General features: G+C 36.7%; 1 protein-coding gene across 8 annotated transcripts in view; it reads left to right on the plus strand.

The window, feature by feature from the left end:
* The window catches only part of RABGAP1L (RAB GTPase activating protein 1 like), an 828,618-nt gene that overhangs the window by 88,508 nt on the left and 717,068 nt on the right, over nt 1-23,042 (plus strand). For all 8 annotated transcript variants that reach the window (XM_075527714.1, XM_075527698.1, XM_075527727.1 and 5 more), the window contains 2 exons: nt 4,169-4,379; nt 11,567-11,741. In XM_075527714.1, the coding sequence (XP_075383829.1) occupies nt 4,169-4,379; nt 11,567-11,741 (386 nt within the window). The remainder of the gene's footprint in view (nt 1-4,168; nt 4,380-11,566; nt 11,742-23,042) is intronic.

A 23,042-nucleotide genomic window follows, 5' to 3' on the forward strand; every position in this document is an offset into this window, starting at 1 on the left:
AAATCCCTTTTGCTTTGTTTTCTAAGCTTGGCCAGCTTTCCAGTTTGGTTGGGAGTTTCTAACTTCCTTCTTTTATTCCTGCCAGTTTTTCCACTTAAATGTTCTTTGAGAGCAGAAACTGTATCTGGGTCCATTTTAGCCCAGTACTTGGTACATATAGGTCTCCAGGAAATACTTAATCAATTAAATGCTAATTAAAACTTTTGGGTAGCAGAGAATAGTAAAATGGATATGATTTTAATGCAATGTGACTTTTTATTGTTTTATCACACTTATTTTAATTTATAATTGCTAAAAATTCAAATAAAATGGAATGGCGATGCCATCAGTGTTTTAATAATACATTTCTAAATGAGTCAGATTTGCACCAGGAATACCAGCTTATAAGTAAAGATTCTTTTGGATTCAAGAAAAACAAACCGACCTAGCCTAACTCCAACTTTTGCTAGTTTAATATTAGATATGTGGCTCAATCTGGGTTCTAGTTATATTCCTTTATAAGTTACTCAACTCCAGTCTTTTCCATGTCAGCTATGTCTTTACTTGATTCCCCTCACAATTATGAGATAGTTATCAGCAGAAAACTGGTAGGGCAGGCATGGTGATTTATTTATGCCTGGTGGCAATGAGTGAGGCGCTACTGCTCTTTGAACTAAAGTTCTGAGTTTTACTCTATGTGGACTGACTGAACTATTTCATAGTGGTCTGAAAACTGACGTGAACTGATAGGCCTAGACCTATACCACAGTCATACCTCTTAATAAGTTACTGTGTCAAGGGGATGTTCTTTTGTCTTGGCTCAGGGTCCTGAGAATCCATTTTTGAACCTTACTTAGAGTAAATATAGCCACATTGTATGATTTGCTACCCTTGGGTTCATGATATAATATGTGTAGCTAATGTAATCATAATACCTAGCAAGGCGAGAACGTTTCAGCATTAGGAAACTCTTGTCAGTATGATTTGCTATAGGAAGAGGTAAAAAGAGAAAAATATGTATTGTATAAAATATACAAAATAAGCATTAGATAAAAATCAACATCTATTTATAGTCACATGCATATATGTGTACACATAACATTCTTAGCAAACTGAAAACTTAGTTAATTAGATTAGTAGAAGGAAACAATTAGAGTAATAGTATCTTTCAAAATCCATGATTCATTTTGTCCTAAAATTTCAGCTGTATTACCATTAAAATCAAGAAAAATTAGGACATGCTAACTGTCCTTCATACCATATTGGTGAATCCAGCCAATGAAACCTGACAAAATTTGAAAAAGAGAAAAAAAATTATCACAATTTACAAAATAGTAAATCACAAACTATTAAATTTAAAGACTCAGTGAAGTTGTCAGAATTCAGGTGGGATAGACTCAAGGTCATAGTTTGGCTCATGTGGATTTGTTCCAATTTTCTTCAGCTTTAACTTGAACTTATACATGAGCAGTTTTCAAGGGCTACTTCCTCCGAAGTGAGGACTTAAGTCTTTCTTCGTTGTTTGGCCTTAGTCTGGAAGCTCCACTGAGACCTGTTGGGTGGCCCTGCTAGTACTGGAAATATGCATTCGCGTATCACAGAAACACACAGCCACCACAGTATGACCAACTGGTGGACAAGTGGTGGTTTTCTAGAGTAGTTGTACCATTTTATAGTCACTCTACCTTTGTATGAAAGTTCTAGTCTCTCCATACCCTTGTTGGAATTTTTCTCAAAATTATTGAATTTTTATGAGGCTCTAGTGACCTAGTTTGTCCTTTGCTGATTGAGCGTTTGTAATCAGATTTGATAATTTATTGTTAAAAACTAAGGCTTGCAGTCACACTTCTATTTCTTTTTAAGGTTTTTATAGTTTTCCTTTAAATTCTTAATCCTTTTTGAATTTATGGTGTGAGACATGGATCATGATTCATTCTTCTGTATATGTAAAGCCAATTTTCTGATCCCCATTTATTATAGACTCTCTCATTGAATGAATATAGCAAATAATTTGCTTATAGATATAATAGATTTATTTCTGGACTCTTATAAGCCTTCTATTCTACAAACATGGATTCTCCTTTCATTTATTTAGGTTTTTAATTTCTTTTAGCTGTGTTTTGTAGTTTTCAGTGTATAAGCCTTTACAATTCTGGTTCAGTCTTTCCTTAGGTACTTTATTATTTTAGATGTTATTGTGAATGCTGTTTCCTCAGTTTTCTTTGCTGCTTACTCATTTCTGATGAACAGAAACCTGACTGATGTTTGTGTATTGACCTTTTACCCTGCCACTTTACTAAATTCATTTATTACTTGTAATACTTTTCCTGTGGGTTTTCTGCAAAAAGGAACCATTTTACTTCCCTCTCTCTGATGTGAATACTTTTTGTTACTCTAATTTTCCTAATGTTCTAGCTATATAAGTAAGCTTTTGGTATCCTTTTCTAATTATACGTTTTGAGCTTTCATTTTCAATAAGAGATTTTAGTTGCCTTTTCATAATTGTAATGAACATAGTTTTGATTAACAAAATTGTGATTAACATATTTGATAAACTTCAGTGGCAAGCAACTATTTGGAAATTATCTCGATAAAGTGGTCTAAACTGAAAATTAAGTATATATCATTTGCCAGTTATAACAATGGATAGATGAGAACTTTTGCTTAAGTGGTATGATAGCATATGTCTTGCTGGATCTGCCATTTTTGTGATCTTCTACTCATGTCTGGGAGGTGTTCCCTTCTGCTGCACAGAGGGTTGCTCAGAGGCAGTCGACCCGCTGGCACCAGCAGCAATGTGGGTTCAGCTCCAATTCTTTTGTGGTTGTCTGCTATGTGCTAAGATACTATCTGGATACAAATATGGGGCTTATCTTTCATAGTCTTTGTTACTTTTTCTATCTTTTTGCAGAGAAAAGGGCCAGATAACTTAAAAAATGTGACTTTAGTAGGACTGAATTTATAGTTGTTTAGGTGGAGTTAAATCTCTTATTTTGAAGTGTTGTTTTGCCATATTGAGAAGTCTTTGTTAAAAATATTTTTATTATTTTTTCTGCTCAACTCACTATCTGCTATTCATAATGGGATAGGTACCATGAAGTTTTGTCTATGCTAAAACTGCAGTTATGATACATTTAGTTGTGGCTGGGATAAGGTCTAGGTGGTAGCTAGGATGAGGTAAAGTAGGTTGGTGAAAAGACCACTAGCCATTAAAAGGAACAAATTTTCAATGATTAATTTTTCATTTGCTAGATATTGAGTAGCTATTCTTTGATTGTTATGTGCCATTGAGTCGATTCTGACTCTATGACAAAGCAGAACTACTCACAGTGTTTTCCAAGCGGTAAGGCAGTAATCTCTATGAGAGTAGACCGCCAGGTCTTTCTCTCACTGACCTCCTGGATGGGCTCAAATTGCCAACCTTTTACTTCGTGACCCAGCACTTCTCTGTCGTGGCAACAATGCGAGGTACTGTGATAAGTGCTAGGAATAAAAAGAGGCTGGGATAGTCCCCTTCCTCGCAGAGCTGGTACTCTATAACAACAGAATAAAAGTGACACTTGACTAATAATTCATTCATTTTAGACATACCATAGAGATGAAGGCATATCTGGAACTTGGGTAACTTGTGTACTTGAACCCTGTTACACTACCTCTCTAACTTTGTAACCTTGATTGGACGAGCTTCTCAACCTGTCTAAAGCTCAGTTTTTAAAAAATCTGTAAAATAAAGGTAAAAGTAGAATCTATCTTTAGGAGTTTTGGGAACATCAAACGACAATATCTATATAAAGTATTTTAAAAAATACCTGGCTATTAAAATATTAGGTTACTTATTGCCCCCCCCCCATTGTTTATCACCATAATCACCAGTAGAAGTGTTGGAAAACTTGAAAACTCCATCCCGACAAACAAAATAAAATAAAATATTAGATTCAGGCTCAATAATTCACCATATATGCTAGAAATGGACATGGAACAAGATATAAACCCATCATATTCTTTGAAGCACCTTGGCAGAATTCCTGGATTCTTATGGAACATTGTCATTTGAAACACATTTAAATCCTCTATTCCACTATATTTTGTTTGAAAATTTTTATTTCTTTTGTAATAAATGAGAAGTAATTGCACTGTGGAATTTTACATTGACTTTTAAAGGTCTTGGATTTTTTTTTTTACTCTTCAGAAATCTGTACACCCAGACCATCTTCTCCAAGTGGACTAACTGAAGAAGATAGTGTTTTGTTTAACAAACTGACTTACTTAGGCTGTATGAAGGTTTCTTCCCCACGTAATGAAGTGGAGGCTTTACGGGCGATGGCAATGATGAAATCTTCCAATCAGTATCCCTTTCCTGTTACTCTGTATGTGCCAAATGTTCCAGAGGGTTCTGTGAGGTAAGTTCTGATTTTTTTCTTGTAGACATGTATTAAATTTTTTGTGAGTGATGAGGATATTACATAATTAATGAGGTATAGAACCTACTATGAATTTAGTTATACTCTGTAAAAATCATGTGCAAGCTTAGATTGTACTATTTATTTGCAAGGAACATTTACAAAATCATACTTAGAGATGAAATAGTAAAATTCTTGTTTCTCTCTCTTTTTTTCATGATCATGGGAATATTAGGGAAGTTAGCAGGCTAACACAAGTCAGGATCAGAAAACATTAAGGACATAGTCATTGTTTCACGTCAATACTTCTCCTTAGCCAGCAGCCAAGTCTCTCTGTAATTCTCACCCTCTCTTCCATGTGGTCCCTTGACTCTGCCTTAATAGTCCTGGAACCCCAACTGCTGCTCTGCTTCATAGTCTCACAGTCTTTCTGCTGCTCCTCTATTCCAGCTAATGGTCTCCTGGCCTTAGGTTCTGGTCTCAGCCTCGATTAGAAGTATCCAGTGTACTCTGCTAGTGGCTCTTCTTCCTTAATGGTTCTAGGAATTCTCTCTACTTCTACTTCATATATGGAGATGTGGTTTTTGTCTTTCTGTGGACCATATCTGGAAGGTAACAAAGGCATTGACTGTCTTCACACTATCTAGTAAGGTAGAGATTCAGAATAATCTTACCATACTCTTAAAATTAGTATGTTTATCTCTATTTTGAAAGCAAGTGAAAACATGCCTTCAGTTTATCATGTAACAAGGGTTCAGAAAATTATAGTGAGTCTTATAATATAAACTTATACATAAGACTAGAAAGAAGCAAGATAAATTTTTTACTTATGCTTAATTCAGAATACTATTTATTATTATCATAACTTTGAATTTCTTTGAATGTCAATCAGATCATGTTATCCTCCTGCACTTGGCCTTGTTATATTTATTATGGTCTACACAATTTTACTAGATGTGGCTATTGATACACTACTTCTCTGACTTGACTTCCCACCCCCCTTCCACACACAGACGCCATAGGTACCCATTGTTAATTGAGTCAATCCTGAGTCCTAGTGCCCCTATGGAGGGTTGCTGAGGGACTGACGGTTTTGCCCACCATCAACATGTGGTTAGCAGCTGATATTTATTCCACAGCACCCGGGCTCCTTACAGAAGTAGGTTTGTCACTTCTGTAGCCCTAGAGTGTAAAGTAGTATCTGTTGCATAGTAGGATTCCAGTAAATAGGAGCAAATAAATGGAATAGATTTAAGAAACTAGGTCTAATGTGTTCCAATTCTAGACTATTAAACGTTGGGAAAGCTTACTCAGAACCAAACTGAGAGCAATATAAATTTATAAAATTTGGGTGAAAATTTAGTAAATTTAATTTTTCAGGAAAGTATTAATAAATATATTGTTTTTGATATCTCCTCAAAGGGTCTTTTAACATTATCTGTTTGGAATTGGCAATGGTGTAGTGGTTACTTGTTGCGCTGTTGACTGCAAGGTCCTTAGTTCAAAACCATGAGCCACTCTGTAGGAGAAAGACAGGCCTCTTAATCCTGTAAATATTTATAGTTTCAGAAATTCTCAAGGGCAGTTTTACCCTGTTCAATAGGGTTACTATGAGTTGGCATTAACTCAATGGAAATGAGTTTATTTTTGGGTTTTATTTGGTTTGAATATGCCAAACATACCTTCACCAAGACTTAATATACTTTCTGTATATACGCGAGTGTAAGCCAACCCGAGTATCAGCCAAGGCACCTAATTTTACCACAAAAAGTGCATTAAAAATGTGCTGAAAAACTCAGCTTATACACAAGTATATATGGTATTGCTTCTCCATCTCTGATGGCTGATATTTCTTTCCTTTTTCTGGGGGGGAGGGATAAATTTTTATTTCAAAAGCTTAGATAGCTTCAATATCCAGGTCATGGCAAATTTTTACACATGTAAAATACCTTATAATACATTAGCTTCACAAAAGGTTCCAAAAAGTACAGTAAAATTAACACTTTTGTTACAGGAAATGTATGATAGAAATAATATAACATTAAACGGTGAAAAATGTAGCACTGGTTTCCTAAGATACAAGTTTACTCTTACCACAAGGGCCTGCAGGCCCAGGCTACAGGTAGCACGACGTACACCCACCCTTTGGGTTCTGGGGAACCTGGTATTAAATTTGGCCCACAATGCTACTCAGCCTCTAATATACTCCACACTGCTAACACAACTAGCTTTGGAAAAAGTAAATGGGAAAGTGATTTACAGGGGGAAAATTTTAAATAAGATGCACCTGGGACAGGCCATAGAAAGTTTGCCAATTTAAATTTGGTGCACACTTGTGTTCACTGATATCCAAATGGAGCAGCGCGGTCAGCTGTTGTGCCTGCCGCGGCCTCAGTATAGCTTTTAGTTATTCTGGTGACCACGGTGTAACTGGCTCTCCCCATAATTTGTACTACCCTGATCACGTCCACCACTCAGACTCCTGCCTCCTAGTTTCTCAGTTTTAAATTCTAATAGTGCCTTGAGACTTAAAAAAAAAATCATTTTATTAGGGGGTTCTTAAAAATCTTGTAACAACTCATCATTCAATAGTATTAAGGACTAGTACATATGTTGCTGGCAACTTTTCCAAAAGAATTTCTTTCTACTTGAGCCCTTGGTATCAGTTCCTTCTTACCCCCTCCCTCACCCACCCTTGACATTCATGAATCCTTGATCATTTATATATTATTATGGTTATTTTTTGTTTACACTCTCTGTTGTCTCCCTTCACCCACATTTCTGTTATTTGTCCCCCTGGGGGGGGGGGGGTTGCTAAATATCCAACCTTGTGATGAGTTCCCCCTTTTCCCCCTTTCCTCCGCCCCTGCCATCTCCCTACCCTCATGATATCGGTACTCCCACCACTGTTCCTGGGTTTTTTTTTTGGTTCTGAATTCTTTGTCTTGAGAGCTCTTATCTGTACCAATGTGTGCACTCTTGTCTAGCTGGATTTGTAAGATAGAACTGGGTCATGGTAGTGGGTAAGGAAGGGGGGAAGGACGAAGCATTCAGGTGCTAGAGGAATGATGTGTGTTTCTTTGGTGCTGTGAAGTACAGGCCTTTATAGTACTGTATAATTAAGCTCTAGATTTCATTAGGGTCTATTGTAATTTTCTTTATTTTATTCCTCATCCTATTGATGTTTGTTACTTCCTTTGGTTAGGTTTGCCAGCGGTCTATCGATTCTGTTAATCCTTCCAAAGAACCAGCTTTTTGCATTGATTTTTTTTGCATTGTTTTCTCACTCATTTATCTCTGCCTTGATTTTTGTTATTTCTTTTCTTTAGCTATTAGTAGGATTATTCTGTTGACTCTGCTCTTATTGCTGGAGGCTTTGTGTCAAAGTGGCAACCATTAGTCTCTTCCTTTTTCATATGTGCATTTAATGCTATCAAGCTTGCTCTGATAAGTACTTTTGCTGTGTCCCAAAGGTTTTTGTACTTTGTATTTGTGTTCTTGTTGCTTTCTAAAAACTTCTTAATTTTGTCTCTGTTCTGAACCAGTACCCACTCATTTTGCAGCAGGGAGTTATTCATCCTACAATTATTTGCCCTCGTTTTCTAAACCATTCTTCTGCTGATTTCTAGCATTATTGTGTAGTGGTCTAAGAAAGAAGTTAGAGTGATCTTTATTTGCTTGAATTTACTCACGTTCAACTTGTGCCTCAGCATGTGATCTGTTTTCAAGTATGTGCCATGAGCAATTGAAAATAATGATTTTTCTTGGCATTTGAGTGAACAGCTCTAAAAATGTCTTATTAGGTCAGCTTGTCTAATTGTAGAGTTTAGTTCTTGGCTTTCTTGTTAAGCTTCTTTCCCCGTGACTATCTTTCTCAGAGAGCAGTGTATTAAAGTCACTTAATATGATTGTTGAGCCTGTTATTTCTTTTTTCATATTGGAGCATTTGCTTGAGGAATTTTGCAGCTCTCCTGTTAGGTGTGTATATATTTAGCATTCTCACTTGTCCTTTGTCTCCTGTTCCCTTGAGTCCATTCTTATACAGTGCCCCTCCTTATCTCTTGTTATGCCAGTGCTTCTCAACCTTCTTAATGCCATAACGTTTTAATACAGTTCCTTTTGTGGTGATGCCCCAACCATAAAATTATTTTCGTTGCTACTTCATAACTGTAAGTTTGCTACATGGCATCAAACATTGTTCTCAGGTTATCTTCAGCTTCTTTGATTAACTTGTTCGACTGTCTTTCCCATTGCCTGCTTGTCCTTGAGGTCACTGGTGTGGTTCTCCACTTCTAGTCTGTTAGTGATGTCTGTTAACGTTATTTGCTTTTGTTACCACATCCATTAATTCTGGTATTTCCCTTTGATGTGTGGCCTTTATCTCCTCTGTTATTTCATCTTTTTCTGTATTGCTTCCCTCATGTTTTCAGGGGACTCCAAGCAGCGTTCTGAAGATTCTTTCTGCGGTAGATAAATGTCTGCTTCTTATATGCACATCATTAATTTCAGGACTTTTCTGACATTTCCTTTTTTTTGTCCTTTTTTTTTTTTCATTGAGTTTGTTGGGCTTGGTTGCTGTCTACATGTTGTTTTAGAGGAGCTTGGTGCCATTTTCTAGAGAGATGTAGAGCACTGGCCTCTGTCTTTGGGAGACTTGTAGGAATTATTCTGTGGGCTGCCCGCAGTTAACTGCACTGGGGTGGTGGTGTCGGACTACCACTTTAACCCAACGTGGTTTCACTCTTTCCATAGCCAACCAGTAGTATTCTGTTATTTGGAGGGTCAGTTGGATGGCCATCTCAGGGGACTCTGGTTGGATGGTTGCAGGCTGCAAGGATGGCACAGCAATGAATGATTATATGGGAAATTGTGGTGGTGAAACACAAAGGAAGTGCAATCGGGTAGCAAGGAGAGCAAAATAACCAACTCCCTGAGGAATCCTGAAAATAACTTCTGACCCAGGGGGCACAGCTTAGCACCTCATCAGACTTGTTCAGAAAACATATAATGGTTAGCAGACAGTTCTGGAATTGCCCATTTTTTTTTCTTGTTTTGTTTTTGTTTCACCCAATGTCTGTCTATATAAAATAGGCAGGATGAACAATTCTGATGAGAAAACAATGGGACTGGTGGTTCCTGGGTGATATGGGAGAGGAGGGAGTAGGGAATGGGTGTGGGACACCAACAAACTCAGGGATAAGGGAACAACAAGAAATCTAAAATTGATGGTGAGGAGGGCCGATAATGCCTGGTGGGGTTTGATCAAGTGCAATGTATCCGAGAGGAATTACTGAGAGCCGAATGGAGGGTGAGTATGATAGTGGACTTGGAGGAAGGTGAAAGCAAATAGAGGAAAGAAATTGTAAGTTAAAGCTCTTTATAGAGGGATCTCTCTCACTCTCTCTGTATATATATAAAAACTATATTAACTTATAATGAAAGGGATAGAGGCCAATGTACATATATTTATATGTTAAGTATTAAGATAGCAGATGTACTTTAGGCCTCTACTCAAGGCCTCCCTTAGGACAAGAACACTTTGATCAAATAACCTGGCACTCTTTGATACTCACCTTTTTGACACAATTGCTGAAGACATACTGGGTGCATAAACAAATGTGGTGAAGAGAGCGGATGGTATACAGCAACAAAAGATACAGCATTTGGGGTCTTACAACTTGAAGTTAAACAAGCAGCCATCTAGCAGGGAAGAAAACAAGCCCACATAGAAGAAGCACACCAGCCTGTGTGATCATGAGGTGTCAGTAGGATCAGGTATCAAAAGATCCCAAATAAACAACTATACTGATGTGAAAGTGGGGTGGGGTTTGGAGTGGAGACCCAAAGCCTATCTGTAGACAATTGGATTTCCCCCTATAGAAGGTTTATAGGGAGGGGATGATTCAACTATGGTGCAGTATAGCACCAACGAAACACATATTATTCCTCTAGTTCCTGAATGCTTCCACTCCCCAACTACCATGACCCAATTGGTACAGATAAGAGCTCTCAACACATGGAATTCAAGACAGATAAAAACCTCTGGAACAGTGGTGGTAGTAGCGACATTAAGAGGGCAAGGGAATAGTTGGGGAGGGGGAAGGGTTAGAAAGGTAGAACCCATCAGCAGGTTGGATATATAGTAGCTCCCCCACAATGGACAGTGTAAGATACAAGATAATAATAACAATATATAATTGATCAAGGAGTCACGAGGGTGGGAAGGTCTGGGAGGGAGGGGCAAAAAGAGCTGATATCAAGGGCTCAAGTAGAAAGAAATTGTTTTAGAAATGATGATGGCAATATAGGTACAAATATGCTGGATACAATTGATGTATGAAATGTTATAAGAGCTGTGAAAGCTTCTAATAAAATGATTTAAAAAAAAAACCAAACAGATAAAAACAGCCAGTTGCCACTCTGGTGGGAAAGAGAAAAGAGAGAAAAAACTGAAAGAGATGAGCCTCAACCAACTGACCATGGGGGTGGAGGTGTTTAAACACTGCCCTGCGGTGGCAGCAGCTGTGACAGTGTTGAAATAAAGCCCTTGGGCTGTTCAAGATAGCCCGTTACTGGGTGTCACTGTTGCAGGGCTAAAGCTCAGTCCCTGCCGACCTCTGCAGTGGTAAGCCAAAACCCCCCAGCTCTTCAAATCCTAGAGGATCTGAGTCTACTAATCTTTAAGATGCTCCTCCTGTGACCTTGAAGAGTGGAGTTTCCCTCTCAATGGCTCTCTTGTGTTGATTTCCAGTCCCTCTGGTGTGTGGTACTCGGTTGTCATCTTGCCAGATCCGCCTAGTTTTTTAAGGTCAATATAAGTCTTGGAATTTGTGTAAGGGAAGTCAGAAAAGTTTTTGCTCTGGGAGCTTACATATTGTTTTCAGTTAGGTTCTACCACTGAGCCATCTTTGGAACTACCCTGACCTTTTCTAGAGCAAAGAGTTTCTAATTGGACAATGGTTTGAGGCTTAGATAAAAAAAATAATTAAAAAATAAAGTATGCCTGTGTACATTTATTTATTTGCAAGGATATGAAGTGCCTTATTTTCCTGCATTATTTATCCCAGTTTATTTTTGTTATTTTAAGGTAGTTATGTTTACTAGACATATACTGACATAGTAAAACTGTTTGCCTTTTTTCTTTGATGACTAATATATTACTTTATTCTTTTATCACTGTTCTGTAGAATTATAGACCAGTCCAGCAATTTGGAGATTGCATCTTTTCCGATCTATAAGGTGTTATTCTGTGCACGTGGTCATGATGGGACAACGGAGAGTAATTGCTTTGCATTTACAGAAAGTTCCCATGGTTCAGAAGAATTTCAGATACATGTTTTCTCCTGTGAAATTAAAGAGGCAGTAAGTAATACATTGTATTACAGTATATAGAGATGTTAGAATGAATTTTCAACCCTAATTTCATTCTTATGAATTAGTATATATGATTACAAACCACATTACATACATTTGGGATATATTTCCAAAGAGAGAGTTATTATTTGTAATAACATAGAATGGAATATGGAAAACAGTCTAATATATCTATGCACTGAAATGATATCATGGGTGGGGCACTCTCATATATTAGCAAGTATAATAGAAAAATGCTACTTGATGAGCTGTCTTCCCATCCCTCCCTGATAGTAATGGCTAAGGTTCAGAAAGGAGGCTTTTTGCCATCTGCGTTATTATCTTGTTCAAGTAGATGAGTCTGTGTGATTTAAAGCAGTGACTCCAACAGTGCCTAGCTCTCTCTTTGGCCTCTGTATAAAGGCCATAGGGGCAATGTCTGACTTCTGATTTCAAGTTGGGAGGGAGGAGAAATAGCATCAGCATCAGTTTGTAACTGATTTTTGTGAGGCAGGGGTCAGCCTGCCGTTATTCTCCAACCTTTTTGCCAGTTCACACACCAGTTCTCCCTTCTGCAGCACTTTCTATGTCTTTTTGTTGCCATGACTACACAGAACTCATAGGCCACATTCATGATTATGAGGTTTATCAGGGATGTTAATAGGTTAAAATTCAGGGTCACAAATGCTCAGGGTACATTTTTTTTTTTTTTTTGGTTGGGACAGGTGTTTCTCAGCTATGTCCGCAGACATACTTTTTTCTTGTTCTCTGCTATGAGGCCTCTTGACCCTTTCCCTCTTCGGAAATGTTAGAAGGTTTTTTAGCTCTGCTACTAAATGCTTGGGATGTACCCCATGTCACTATAAGCTTCAGCCTGGAGGAGCGTGACTTTAGCCCCTAAGCTGGCAAACCTAGTTCCCCCAATTACTGTATATATTTGAACATAAGTCAACCCAAATATCAGCCGTGGTACCTAATTTTACCACAAAACTGCATTAAAAATGTGCTGAAAAAACTTGGCTTATACTCAAGTATATACGGTAAATGTTTAATGGTATCCCATTCTGCCAGTGAACCCCCATTCTGAAGGCTTTCAATTTTACTTGTGGATTGGGAAGACCACTGTTCTTTCTCAGGCTATGGCTCTCCTGCTGCAGGTTCTTTACCATTCCCGTGGTGTCACAGCTTTCTGTCTCCTGGAAGTAGGAAGTTCAGTGCATAGGAATTCCAGGGTCCAAAGGATATACTCCACTCCTGGTACTCATTTTTGTATGGTAGTGAGATTCCTTTTTCTTGCTTCTGAGATGGCACATTTTATACCCAATCGGCTGGCAAAATTGATCAATCCTTATGATAGAGTTCCAAGATTTTAAAATCAAAATGAATGCCATAAACAGTTACTCACAATTGAGAATGATTATATATATTCCTATTAGCATCTTCCCTCACCTTCTTTTACTCAGATTCATCAGAAAATATCAAATAAACCTGATCTGCATAGTCCTATTTTTTGTTGATTGATGAGAGTTACAAAGATAATGTCTAGAAATTCAGCCATATTAAATAATTTCCTGCATCGAAGCTTCATTGGTGCATGGTACTTTCACTAAGATACTCCACTAAGATTTTTTTGTAGATCTTTGTGGTTTTCACCACTTTACCATTTATTATGTGCCTTATAGGCTGGTTTTTCTTGAGTACTAGCCTAATAAAAACTATAGGTCTACAAGTGTAGTGTATAGCTGGAGTATCAGAAGTAGTCTTTTGGAGACGCTAGTAAGTTCTTAGCAATGATTAATTGTTGGTGTATGTTCAGAATGGAGGTGTTTCATAGTCAAATGATGTGAAAAATGTGGGGAAATAACTTTTGTTTTCTATACCTATTAAATTCTCCCCAAACAGGAAGTAATGTTTACACTTCTAGAACTTCAGTGCTTGCAATCATTTCAAAGGAGTTTCTAACTGAGTTTAAATAGGTGAACTGTTAGATTTGTTTGATTTTGGAAATATAAATTGTCATCAGAAAATGCCGGAAACTGCAGTTATTCCCTGCACTGTTTACTATGTTTATTTCTGACCACAGAATGAAAATTCATGGGATTGTAGATTTCTGAGTGTTTGATATTAACTGTAAGGGGTATGCCAATTCGTAAGCCTTGGTATACCATTTGATTTGTACCAACATGAATATGTACTCAAAATACAAACATTTTAGTTTATAATCATATAATTTTTTTTGTGGTTGCTGGAACTCATGCTTGTATCCTGTATTGAGGATGAAATTCAAGTTTGATTTTTTTTGTTTGTTTAAATAGGTCTTAATATTTTTCATGTATGTATATATTTCATACACACACGTGTCTTAGCTGAGTGCTTGGTCAAAAAGATATGAGTGGTAGGAAGTGAATGAGCATAAGTATGCTAGTGTGCATAGTCGTTGTAAGCAGTGAATATAAAGATACTGCAAGAATATGTGTGTGTATGGTATGAATGAATTGGGGTGCTATTTCTACAAACTTCACTGCAAAGGTGGGGAAGTTTATGGTAGAGCACTGGCATTTCGTGTTGGCAGCTGTCATTTAAGACACCTGTGCAGTCTTTGGATCACTGGTGCTCAACAGCAAGGAAATGAACTTTGAAGCACTGGGGAACTTGCTGCTTGAAGAGGCAGAAGCACTGCTGCAGAAGCAAATTGGCTGGGACCTGACTGCAAGCAGTTTCTGTAACTGTGACGGTACGAAACCTTCTCTTTTTGGATTTCTTGGTTATGGTGGGTTTAATGTTTGTCTTCTTTTCAGAGGTTTAACAGTGAGTAAGCACTGGGAAAGACCATGGCAAATTCCTGGTACAACCATTTAAAATATAGTCTCAAATACCATTAATTATATTTCTGGAGAGTGTATCTTATCTATTGCTGATTATGAGAAAATGATATCAACATATTATTTATATATTTTTAGAATACATTTTTCTGTGACATTGTAAAACAACTGGTAAAATTTGTTTTTCAAAGAAAAAACACATGATAATTATCATTAAATTTTATAGACAGATTATTTTTAAATGAAGCACAATCCCAAGCCAAAGAAAATCCATTGGTTCTGAGTTGGTGCTGGCTTTTGGTGACCCCGTGTTCCAGAGCAGAACGGCACTCCTTAGGCTGTTTACGGCTGTGATCTTTTTGAAGGAGGTCCCAGGCCTTTCTTCTAAGGTGGCTCTGGATAGTTCACACTGTCAATGTTTTAATTAATATTCAGGTGCCTAATTGTGCCCCCAGGGATTTAAATGAAGAATGTTAACAAGCCTTTAATTTGAGTTGATCCTGACTCTTGGTGCCCCCATGTGTTACAGTGTAGAATGGCCCATCGAGTTTCCTTGGGGGTACTCTTTATGGAAGCAGATTACAGGCCTTTCTTTAGTGTTACCTTTGTGTGGGTTAGAGCTTCCAACCTTTACATTAATAGTGAAAATTATTTGTATCACCCTTTGAACCAAATCTGTTGACATTAAGTCAATTCTAACTCATAAGCCTTTATAGGACAAGTAGAGTGGCACCATAGTGTTTCCAAGACTGTAATATTTTATAACATCTCAAGAACAGATTTGATGCATTAAACACTTAGGACAGAAGTCTTGATGAGTGGTGGATGACATTAAGAACATCATCTATGAAGAAATTAAAAGGTCATTAAAAAGACAAGAAAAAATGAAAAGATCCAAGAGGATGTCAGAAGAAACTCTAAAACTTGCTCTTGATCAAAGTAGCTAAGACAAATGGAAGTAATGATGAGTCAAAGACCTGAACAGAAAATTTCAAGTGGCAGCTCAACAAGACAAAGTAAAATGTTAAAATGAAATATGCAGAAACTAAGAGTTAGAAAACCAAAAAGAAGGAATATGCTCAGCATATCTTAAACTGAGAGAACTAAAGAAAAAAATTAAAGCCTCAAGTTGCAATTGTGAAAGATTATGTGGGCAAAATATTGAATGAAGATGGAATGGATACACAGTCACTGTGCCCAAAAGAACTAGTCAGCATTCATATTTCTACCCATTCCAAAGAAAGGTGACCCACCTGAGTGCGCAAGTTGTAGAATAATATAATTGATAACACATGCAAGTAAAATTTGGCAGGAGATCATCCAACAATGGTTACAGCAGTACATTCACAGGGAGTTGCTGGAGGTTCAGACTGGATTCGGAAGAGGATTTGGATAGAACAAGATATATTAATACTGATATCAGATGAATTTTGACCAAAAGTCGAGAATATTAGAAAGATATCTACCTGTGTTTCCTTGACTATACCAAGGTATTTGACTGTGTGGCTTAAAAAAACCCAACTATGACTAACCTTGAGAAGAATGGGAATTCCAGAACATTTACTAGTGCTCATGTAAAGTTTGTGCATGGATCAAGAGGCAAGTTTGCAAACATTAAGAGAATACATGGTTTAAAATTGAGAAAGGTGTGTCAGGGTTGTATTCTTGTACCATATTCATTCAATCTGGTTGTTGAGCAAATAATCAGAGAAATTATATGAAAAAAATGCAGCATCAAGATTAGAGGAAGGCTTATTAACAACCTGTGATTTGCAGATAACACAACCTTAATTGCTGAAAATGAGGAGGACTTGAGGCACTTGCTGCTGAAAATCAAGGTTTGTAGCTCTCTGTATGGATTACAACTCAGTTGTAAAGGAAACAAAAATCCTCACAATTGAACCAATAGATAACATCATGAAAAACAGAAGATTGAAGTTATCAAGCATTTCATCTTGCTTGGATCCACAATCATTGCTCATGGAAGCAGCAGTGAAGACATCAAACGATGCATTGCCATTGGCTAAATCTGCTTTGCAAGACCGCTTTAAAATGTTGAAAAGAACAGATGTTACTTTTAGTACAAGTATGGCCGACCTAAGCCATGGTATTTATAATAGTCTCATATGTGTGAAAACTGGACATTGAATAAGGAAGACCAAAGAAAAAGTGATGTATTTGAACTATCGTATTGACGAGGGTATTCAAAAGACTGCCCAAAGAACCAAAAGATCTACCTTGGAAGAAATATAGCCAAGAACACTCCTTAGAGGCAAGGATGATGAGGCTTCGTCTTGCGTGCTTTAGACCGTTTGTCAGGAGAGACCAGTCCCTGGAGAAGGACAGCATGCCTGGTAAAATGGAGGGGTAGTGTAAACAACAAAAAAAGCAGTAACAGTTGTGAGAATGGCAAAGGACTTGGAGGCGTTTCGTTCTGTGGTATGTAGGGTCACTAAGGGTTGGAACTGAAGGCACCTAAAAACAACATAGAGAGCTTATGCCTGGCATTGTGCTTAGCATTTACTGGATGATCATAACATCTCAACAGCATAGTCTTTATTTAGACTAGTAAATACTTTCTTGGAACAGTCGTAACTTATCATGGAGTCTAGGTATGCTATTAATAGTGTTCACTTGTATCCCTCAAATGTTCTGGCTGTATAATAACAGTGTGGGCACTCTTTGTTTATATTGAGCCTAAGGGAATGAATGATCAATGTGGTTTTTGAGTAGTATTGTTTGCCTATGAAGACCTATGTAATTTTCAGAAAACTATTTTTCTGTTGCTTGTATATTATAAAAATAAAATGGGGTCTCCACGTTTTATTAAATTTTTTTTCCTGAAGGGACTTGTTAGTTGTTTATCTTGCATTCCAGTCACTGTTCATGTTTTACTCATGCTTTTTACAGAAGTGATTTGATGTCTGCCTTTTTTTTTACCCCTCACAAAAACAATTTCCCTTTTAATTAATTGGAAGAGTTTTAGTTATATTTACTGTTCAGCATTTATGCGTTTTCCAGTCATTCCCTGTTCTGTGCTGAAGGGATAACGTTCATCTTTAGTGTTTGAGCCCCCTTGATATACCCAAGGACATTGCAACTGTAGCTCGGGGACAGATGACAGGCGTCATTATTATTGCTTAGTATGACTGTGCAGTGCTACCACTAATTTTTTTTCATTTTTTGCAGTTTTCCTTGATGAAACCAGAAGATATTTGGCAGTTATAGGGAGGAAGCTGTGTTCTCAAAAGGAAGGGGGTATTAGCTCGACAGTGCTCTGATTTCACCCTAAACCTTGCGAACAGCAGGCATCAACCACCATGGAAGAGAAGGCCAGTGAGGGCGAAGGCACTGTTGAATGAGCACCTGTGAAACAAAGATGAGGTGTTCCCACAGTAGACCGAGGACACATTTGACTGTTATGTGGATTAAAAGGAATAAAGTCCCCCAAAGTGTTGGGGAAACCAGCCAGCAGTATTTTGATGGTAGGGGTATCTATACAGGGGAATGATTTACTAGATATAAACTTACCAAAGCAAAATACCAGAAAGGGTAGTGAATTAACCAGAGACGTCTATTCTGTGTTGCATCTTTATAGCTGTATTATGCAAAACTTTTTAATGTTATTTAAAAAGCTTAGTTGACTCTCTTTATGATTTTATTTCTTCTAGCTATTTTCTTCAAAATAGATTTAGGTTTTATGTATTTGTCAATATTATTAATAAATTATCAAATTCTCAGTGTTACATATTAGAAGCATGGTTTAAAAGTGGGGGCAACAGTATTTGAGAGATATTTAATAATAAACTTATTTAATGATAAAAATCTAGGGTGTGATTGGGAAGGTTTTCATTCTTAACTGCACCAGTTTCTTTTTGGATTTCATATGCCATGATATGAAGGAAAATCATAATTCTTGCTTAAGAAAAGTATTGTTTCTAAACATATATTTACTGATAGTGTTCGTGCAAAATACTTTATTTAGGAAATCAATTCAGAAGTTCCTGTGTTAGTGTTTTCTGTGAAGGAACTGATATTGACGATATTTAAAAAGGAGCTTTGGTGGCACAGTATTTAGGCATGGGGCTACTATCTGCTCTTTTCAAAGAATAATATGATTGAGCAAATTGTTTTTAAAATTTTGGCACGTAACCATTCAAGATGCTTTTCTATATATTTCTAAAGTTGCTATTTTGGGGGCATCATTGAGAAAGTTTTATAGTGGAAAAACTAACCAGGAAATTTATGTTAATAAATATCATTGTATTTTAGCAGTATTTTGGGGACTGTTAATATATAGTAGGTATTTGAGAATTTGTAAAATACTGAAATAATGAGGAAAATAAAAGTTACTTAAAATCCCACTAGAATTAAGACTTTGGTGTCTCTTCTTCTGGATGTCTGTTGTATACTTTTCCCTCTCTTTAAATATAAGCTGAAGAAAAAATAAGGAAGCCTAAGATCTGCAGTATTATGTTAATTTAACATAGAAATAATCAGTATTGCATTCTGGGGGGAACTTTATTCTATCATTTGTCAATAAACCCTTGATTTTTCCAAATAAACTGCTCTTTCTATATTATTTGTTTTGTGTTTTAATAAGGCTGTTTGCCACGGTGTATGTTTAAAATTTTTTTCATAATATAATTGGCTACTAGATATATTCTAGGAATAATTGCTATCGATAATTATTGTTTCTGGAGCTACTATACCTTAAAAATTCTTGAATCATTATTCCATCATATTTAGATTCTAGATTTCACAAATAATTGCAAAAATTTTGAGCAAAGTAGAAAAACTTATATCATATTATCAGCATTAAATGTGGTTTGGGAGTTGAATATAGAATCATTATGTTGCTTTTTTCCTTCCAAAAGAGAAAAATGGAGTCAGATTCTTGCCCCAGCCCCACCCCCTTCAAAAAAAACTTTCGCTCAGCTTCATTTACTTATCCATTTCTTAGAAAATAGGTGAGCCTACTGTAGATTATGTCTTGTTCTTTTTGGCTTTGTGTGTCTTGATGTGTCAGCCTTGCTGATCAACTCTGACACAAAAAGCAGAAAAACCAAACACTGCCATGGAGCTGATTTAGATTTAACAGCGATCCTGTAGGACATTGCAGAACTGCTTCTGTGGGATTCCCAGGCTCTATTCTTTTTATTCTTTTACCATTTCTCCTTATAATGCTTTAATTTTCAAGTGCCTTTGCGATAGAATAAGGAGCCCTGGTGGTGAGTAGTTATGAGTGGGGCTGCTAAACACAAGGTTAGCAGTTCAAAACTACCAGCTAGCTCTGAGGGAGAAAAACAAGACTTTCTACCCCTGTAAAGAGTTAATCTCAGAATCTACCGGGGAAGGTTGTACCCTGCCCTATAGGGTCACTATGAGTCAGCATTGACTGGATGGCAGTGAGTTTTAATCTTTACAAGATTAAAGCCTCATTTTGTTTCACTTGAAGAGGCTGGTAGGTTTAAACTGCTGCACTGGCAAAACAAAGTCTCAGAAAGAGAGAAGGTAAAGGAATAAAAAAGAATAAATATTGAGGTTTAACTTATAATGCATCAAAAATCATATAGAGGCATTTTCTCTCATTTTCTTACATGTTGCTTAAACTGAATATAATGAACATACTCAAGTTGAGTATGTAAAAAGTAAACAGCGGATTTCTTTTTTCTCTAACAGTGGATTTTTTTTTTCTTTCAACATTCATTTTTTATTTCGAGGCATGGAGTAAGAAATACCCAAAGACGTAAAAGCAAGTTGAAGTGTCCAGGAACATTTCATGGCGCTCTATGGTAGTGCAGTACTTAAGCACTGGTCTGATAACTGAAAGTTAGGGGGTTTGAATGCATCGGTCAACTCTGAGGGAGAAAGATGTGGCAGAGTATAGCCTAGGAAACCCTGTGGGCATTCTACTGTATCACTTTGCGTTGCAATTGACTTGACAGTAGTAGGCTTGTCCTTTTAGTCTGTCTGATGATCCCCTGTCACCTACGTAAGCACATTTAATTTACATATATTAGAGTGCAGACTTCATATTTACTACTGTTATCTCCAGTACCTACAATAATACTTTGTAACCAGACGGTGCTTTAAGATATTTTTTAAGTGAATGACTGAATTAGCTAGTGTCTTAGTTGTATAACATTTGAGGCTTACAGTACTGATTAATAGCAAACTTCTGTTGTTTTTGACTCATTTATATAAGGTAATAGAATAAATAATGAAATAAAATATTTTTAAACACTTCATGAACTTTGTGAAACAAATACGGTGTTACTACTAAAGTTGAACTGTAGGCAATCAGGCAACATTTTTATCCAAGTGTTAAAAATGCTAATTAGTTAAATTGAGACACTGTTCATTTGTTTTGGACAGACAGTTTAGGGCAATCACTGACTCATGTATCTAAATGACTATTGGATCACTTGCTTTGAATGTGTATGTTTATGAGGAAAAAGTTTATGGCAGAATATAAGACTATAGGAAAAATAAAAAGGAGAGAGTTTATACTTTAATAAATCCTACTGTTGAGAGTACTCTTCTTGTTTCTAGAAAATTACAAAATATTTGAGTTTTACTAATAATTCTGTGAATAGGTTTTTATCTAAACATGAAGCACAGTCTCCTTATTTGTAACCATCATTGGGATGTACTAAAAATATGACCTCTGTTTAACCCTCCCTCTCATTTAATCTTGTTTTCATTATTCAGCCTATTGGTAGGCTGAGAGATCTGGAGAAACTTTTTATTTTCCTTTTCTTTAAGTTGACAGGTTTGTGATACTGTGATATGTCTTATACAGCTCAGGAGGAGCACCCAGCCTAGGAAAGTGTAGGACCTGGAGTACTTAACCTGCTTTCGGGGACATGTATGATCCAGTTATATGTATTTGAGGTAGTGTCACTATGGTGGCCTCTGCTAACAGAGTAGGTAAAACCCTGTCACCATTCATTCTGGAAATCCCGCTACAATAGGGAACAACATTGAGCAACAGCCCTGGAAGCTGTTGAAGCACATTACTATGTTTGCTTATTGCTAAAACTAGTATTTGCTGTGCTCTACAGCTCAGTATCTAGTTTTGTTAAAGTGGTGAGAGTTAAAAGAGAAATTGTAGCCCTGGGCTAAAACCTTGTTTGCATGTTTGCCAGCATCGCTATATTTTCTTAGGGTTTATTCATTGCAAATATCTCATATTTCAAAGGCTAGAAATATCTCTAAGTAGTAATAGCACCTTTTGTGATTAAATTATTTCAATATCTTTATTACTTCACTTAAATACTAGATATGAAAGAAGTGAAAGGCAAGGGTAATTATTTTTTTTCAAATAAAAGGAAAACTCTCAGTGAAGCTATGATTCCTTAATATGAAGACATTTGGGTCTATTGATGTAATTCTGTCAGGCACATATACATAAAGGATCATGAAGCTTAATTCTTTATTACACTGTGACAATATGTCATTGGTAGAATCTAGTCAAAATGATGTTCAGAGACAGTCTCCTAGAAAAGGCTTTAATTACGAATTCTAGTGCTAGTTTAGTCACTTCCTGTGATGTTTGGAACATTTTTGAGTCCCCTTTACGCATCTATGTGACTCGCCTGGGTGGTGTAGTGGTTATGCATTGCTGCTGATGGCAAAGGTAGCAATTCTAAACCACTCCTCCTGGGGAGGAGCACAGGCTTTCTACTCCTGTGAAGAGTTACACTTTCAGAAACTCACAGGGGCAGTTCTACCCTGTCCTACAGGGTTACTATGAGTCAATGTGGACTCTTGACAGTGAATTTTACACATTTGTAAAAAGTATTGCAAATACCTGCTAGACCTACGTTATGAAATTACTAGAAGATTAAAATAAGATCGGACATACAAATGGAGTGTGTAAATTAAAAAAACAACGTAAAGCATCATATTCGTGTTAACAGTACATAATATCTAATGAAAGAAATAACTAATGGTTTTCATCTGGCATAAAACAGACTGGCTATCTCTTTTCAGGGGCAATATTACTATAACAACAAATATATTGTTCATACTAATATATTTTTTCTTGACAAATAATATACATATTCTAAATAAATTTTTGACAAATAATATACATATTTTTTCTTGATAAATAATATACATATTCTAAATAAAATTCAAGCATAAGTAGATAGAAAGGCTGTTTCGTTTCTGAGAATCTTACGTTTTCATTAATTATCAACTGAGACATTCCCAAAAAAAAATTTTGATAATGAAGTGAGCCCCCATTATCCTGACTTCTGGTCAGTTTTCTGGTGTGTTCTTATAATGGGAGAGGTTCTGAATGACTGCTAGAGACAGCAACTTACTGCTACTTCTGGGTGGGTCTCATCCACCTGCTTCCTTCCATTTCAAGATTCCCACCCACATCCTCAGGTGCAGCTCCTGAATCTTTGTTGTCTTGTCTCTGGTATTTATATACATCATAGTGTTATACTTGGTGGTACTGTTGAAATATAGCTCT

Source organism: Tenrec ecaudatus, chromosome 1 (assembly GCF_050624435.1).
Source record: "Tenrec ecaudatus isolate mTenEca1 chromosome 1, mTenEca1.hap1, whole genome shotgun sequence".
Taxonomy (NCBI): Eukaryota; Metazoa; Chordata; class Mammalia; order Afrosoricida; family Tenrecidae; genus Tenrec; species Tenrec ecaudatus.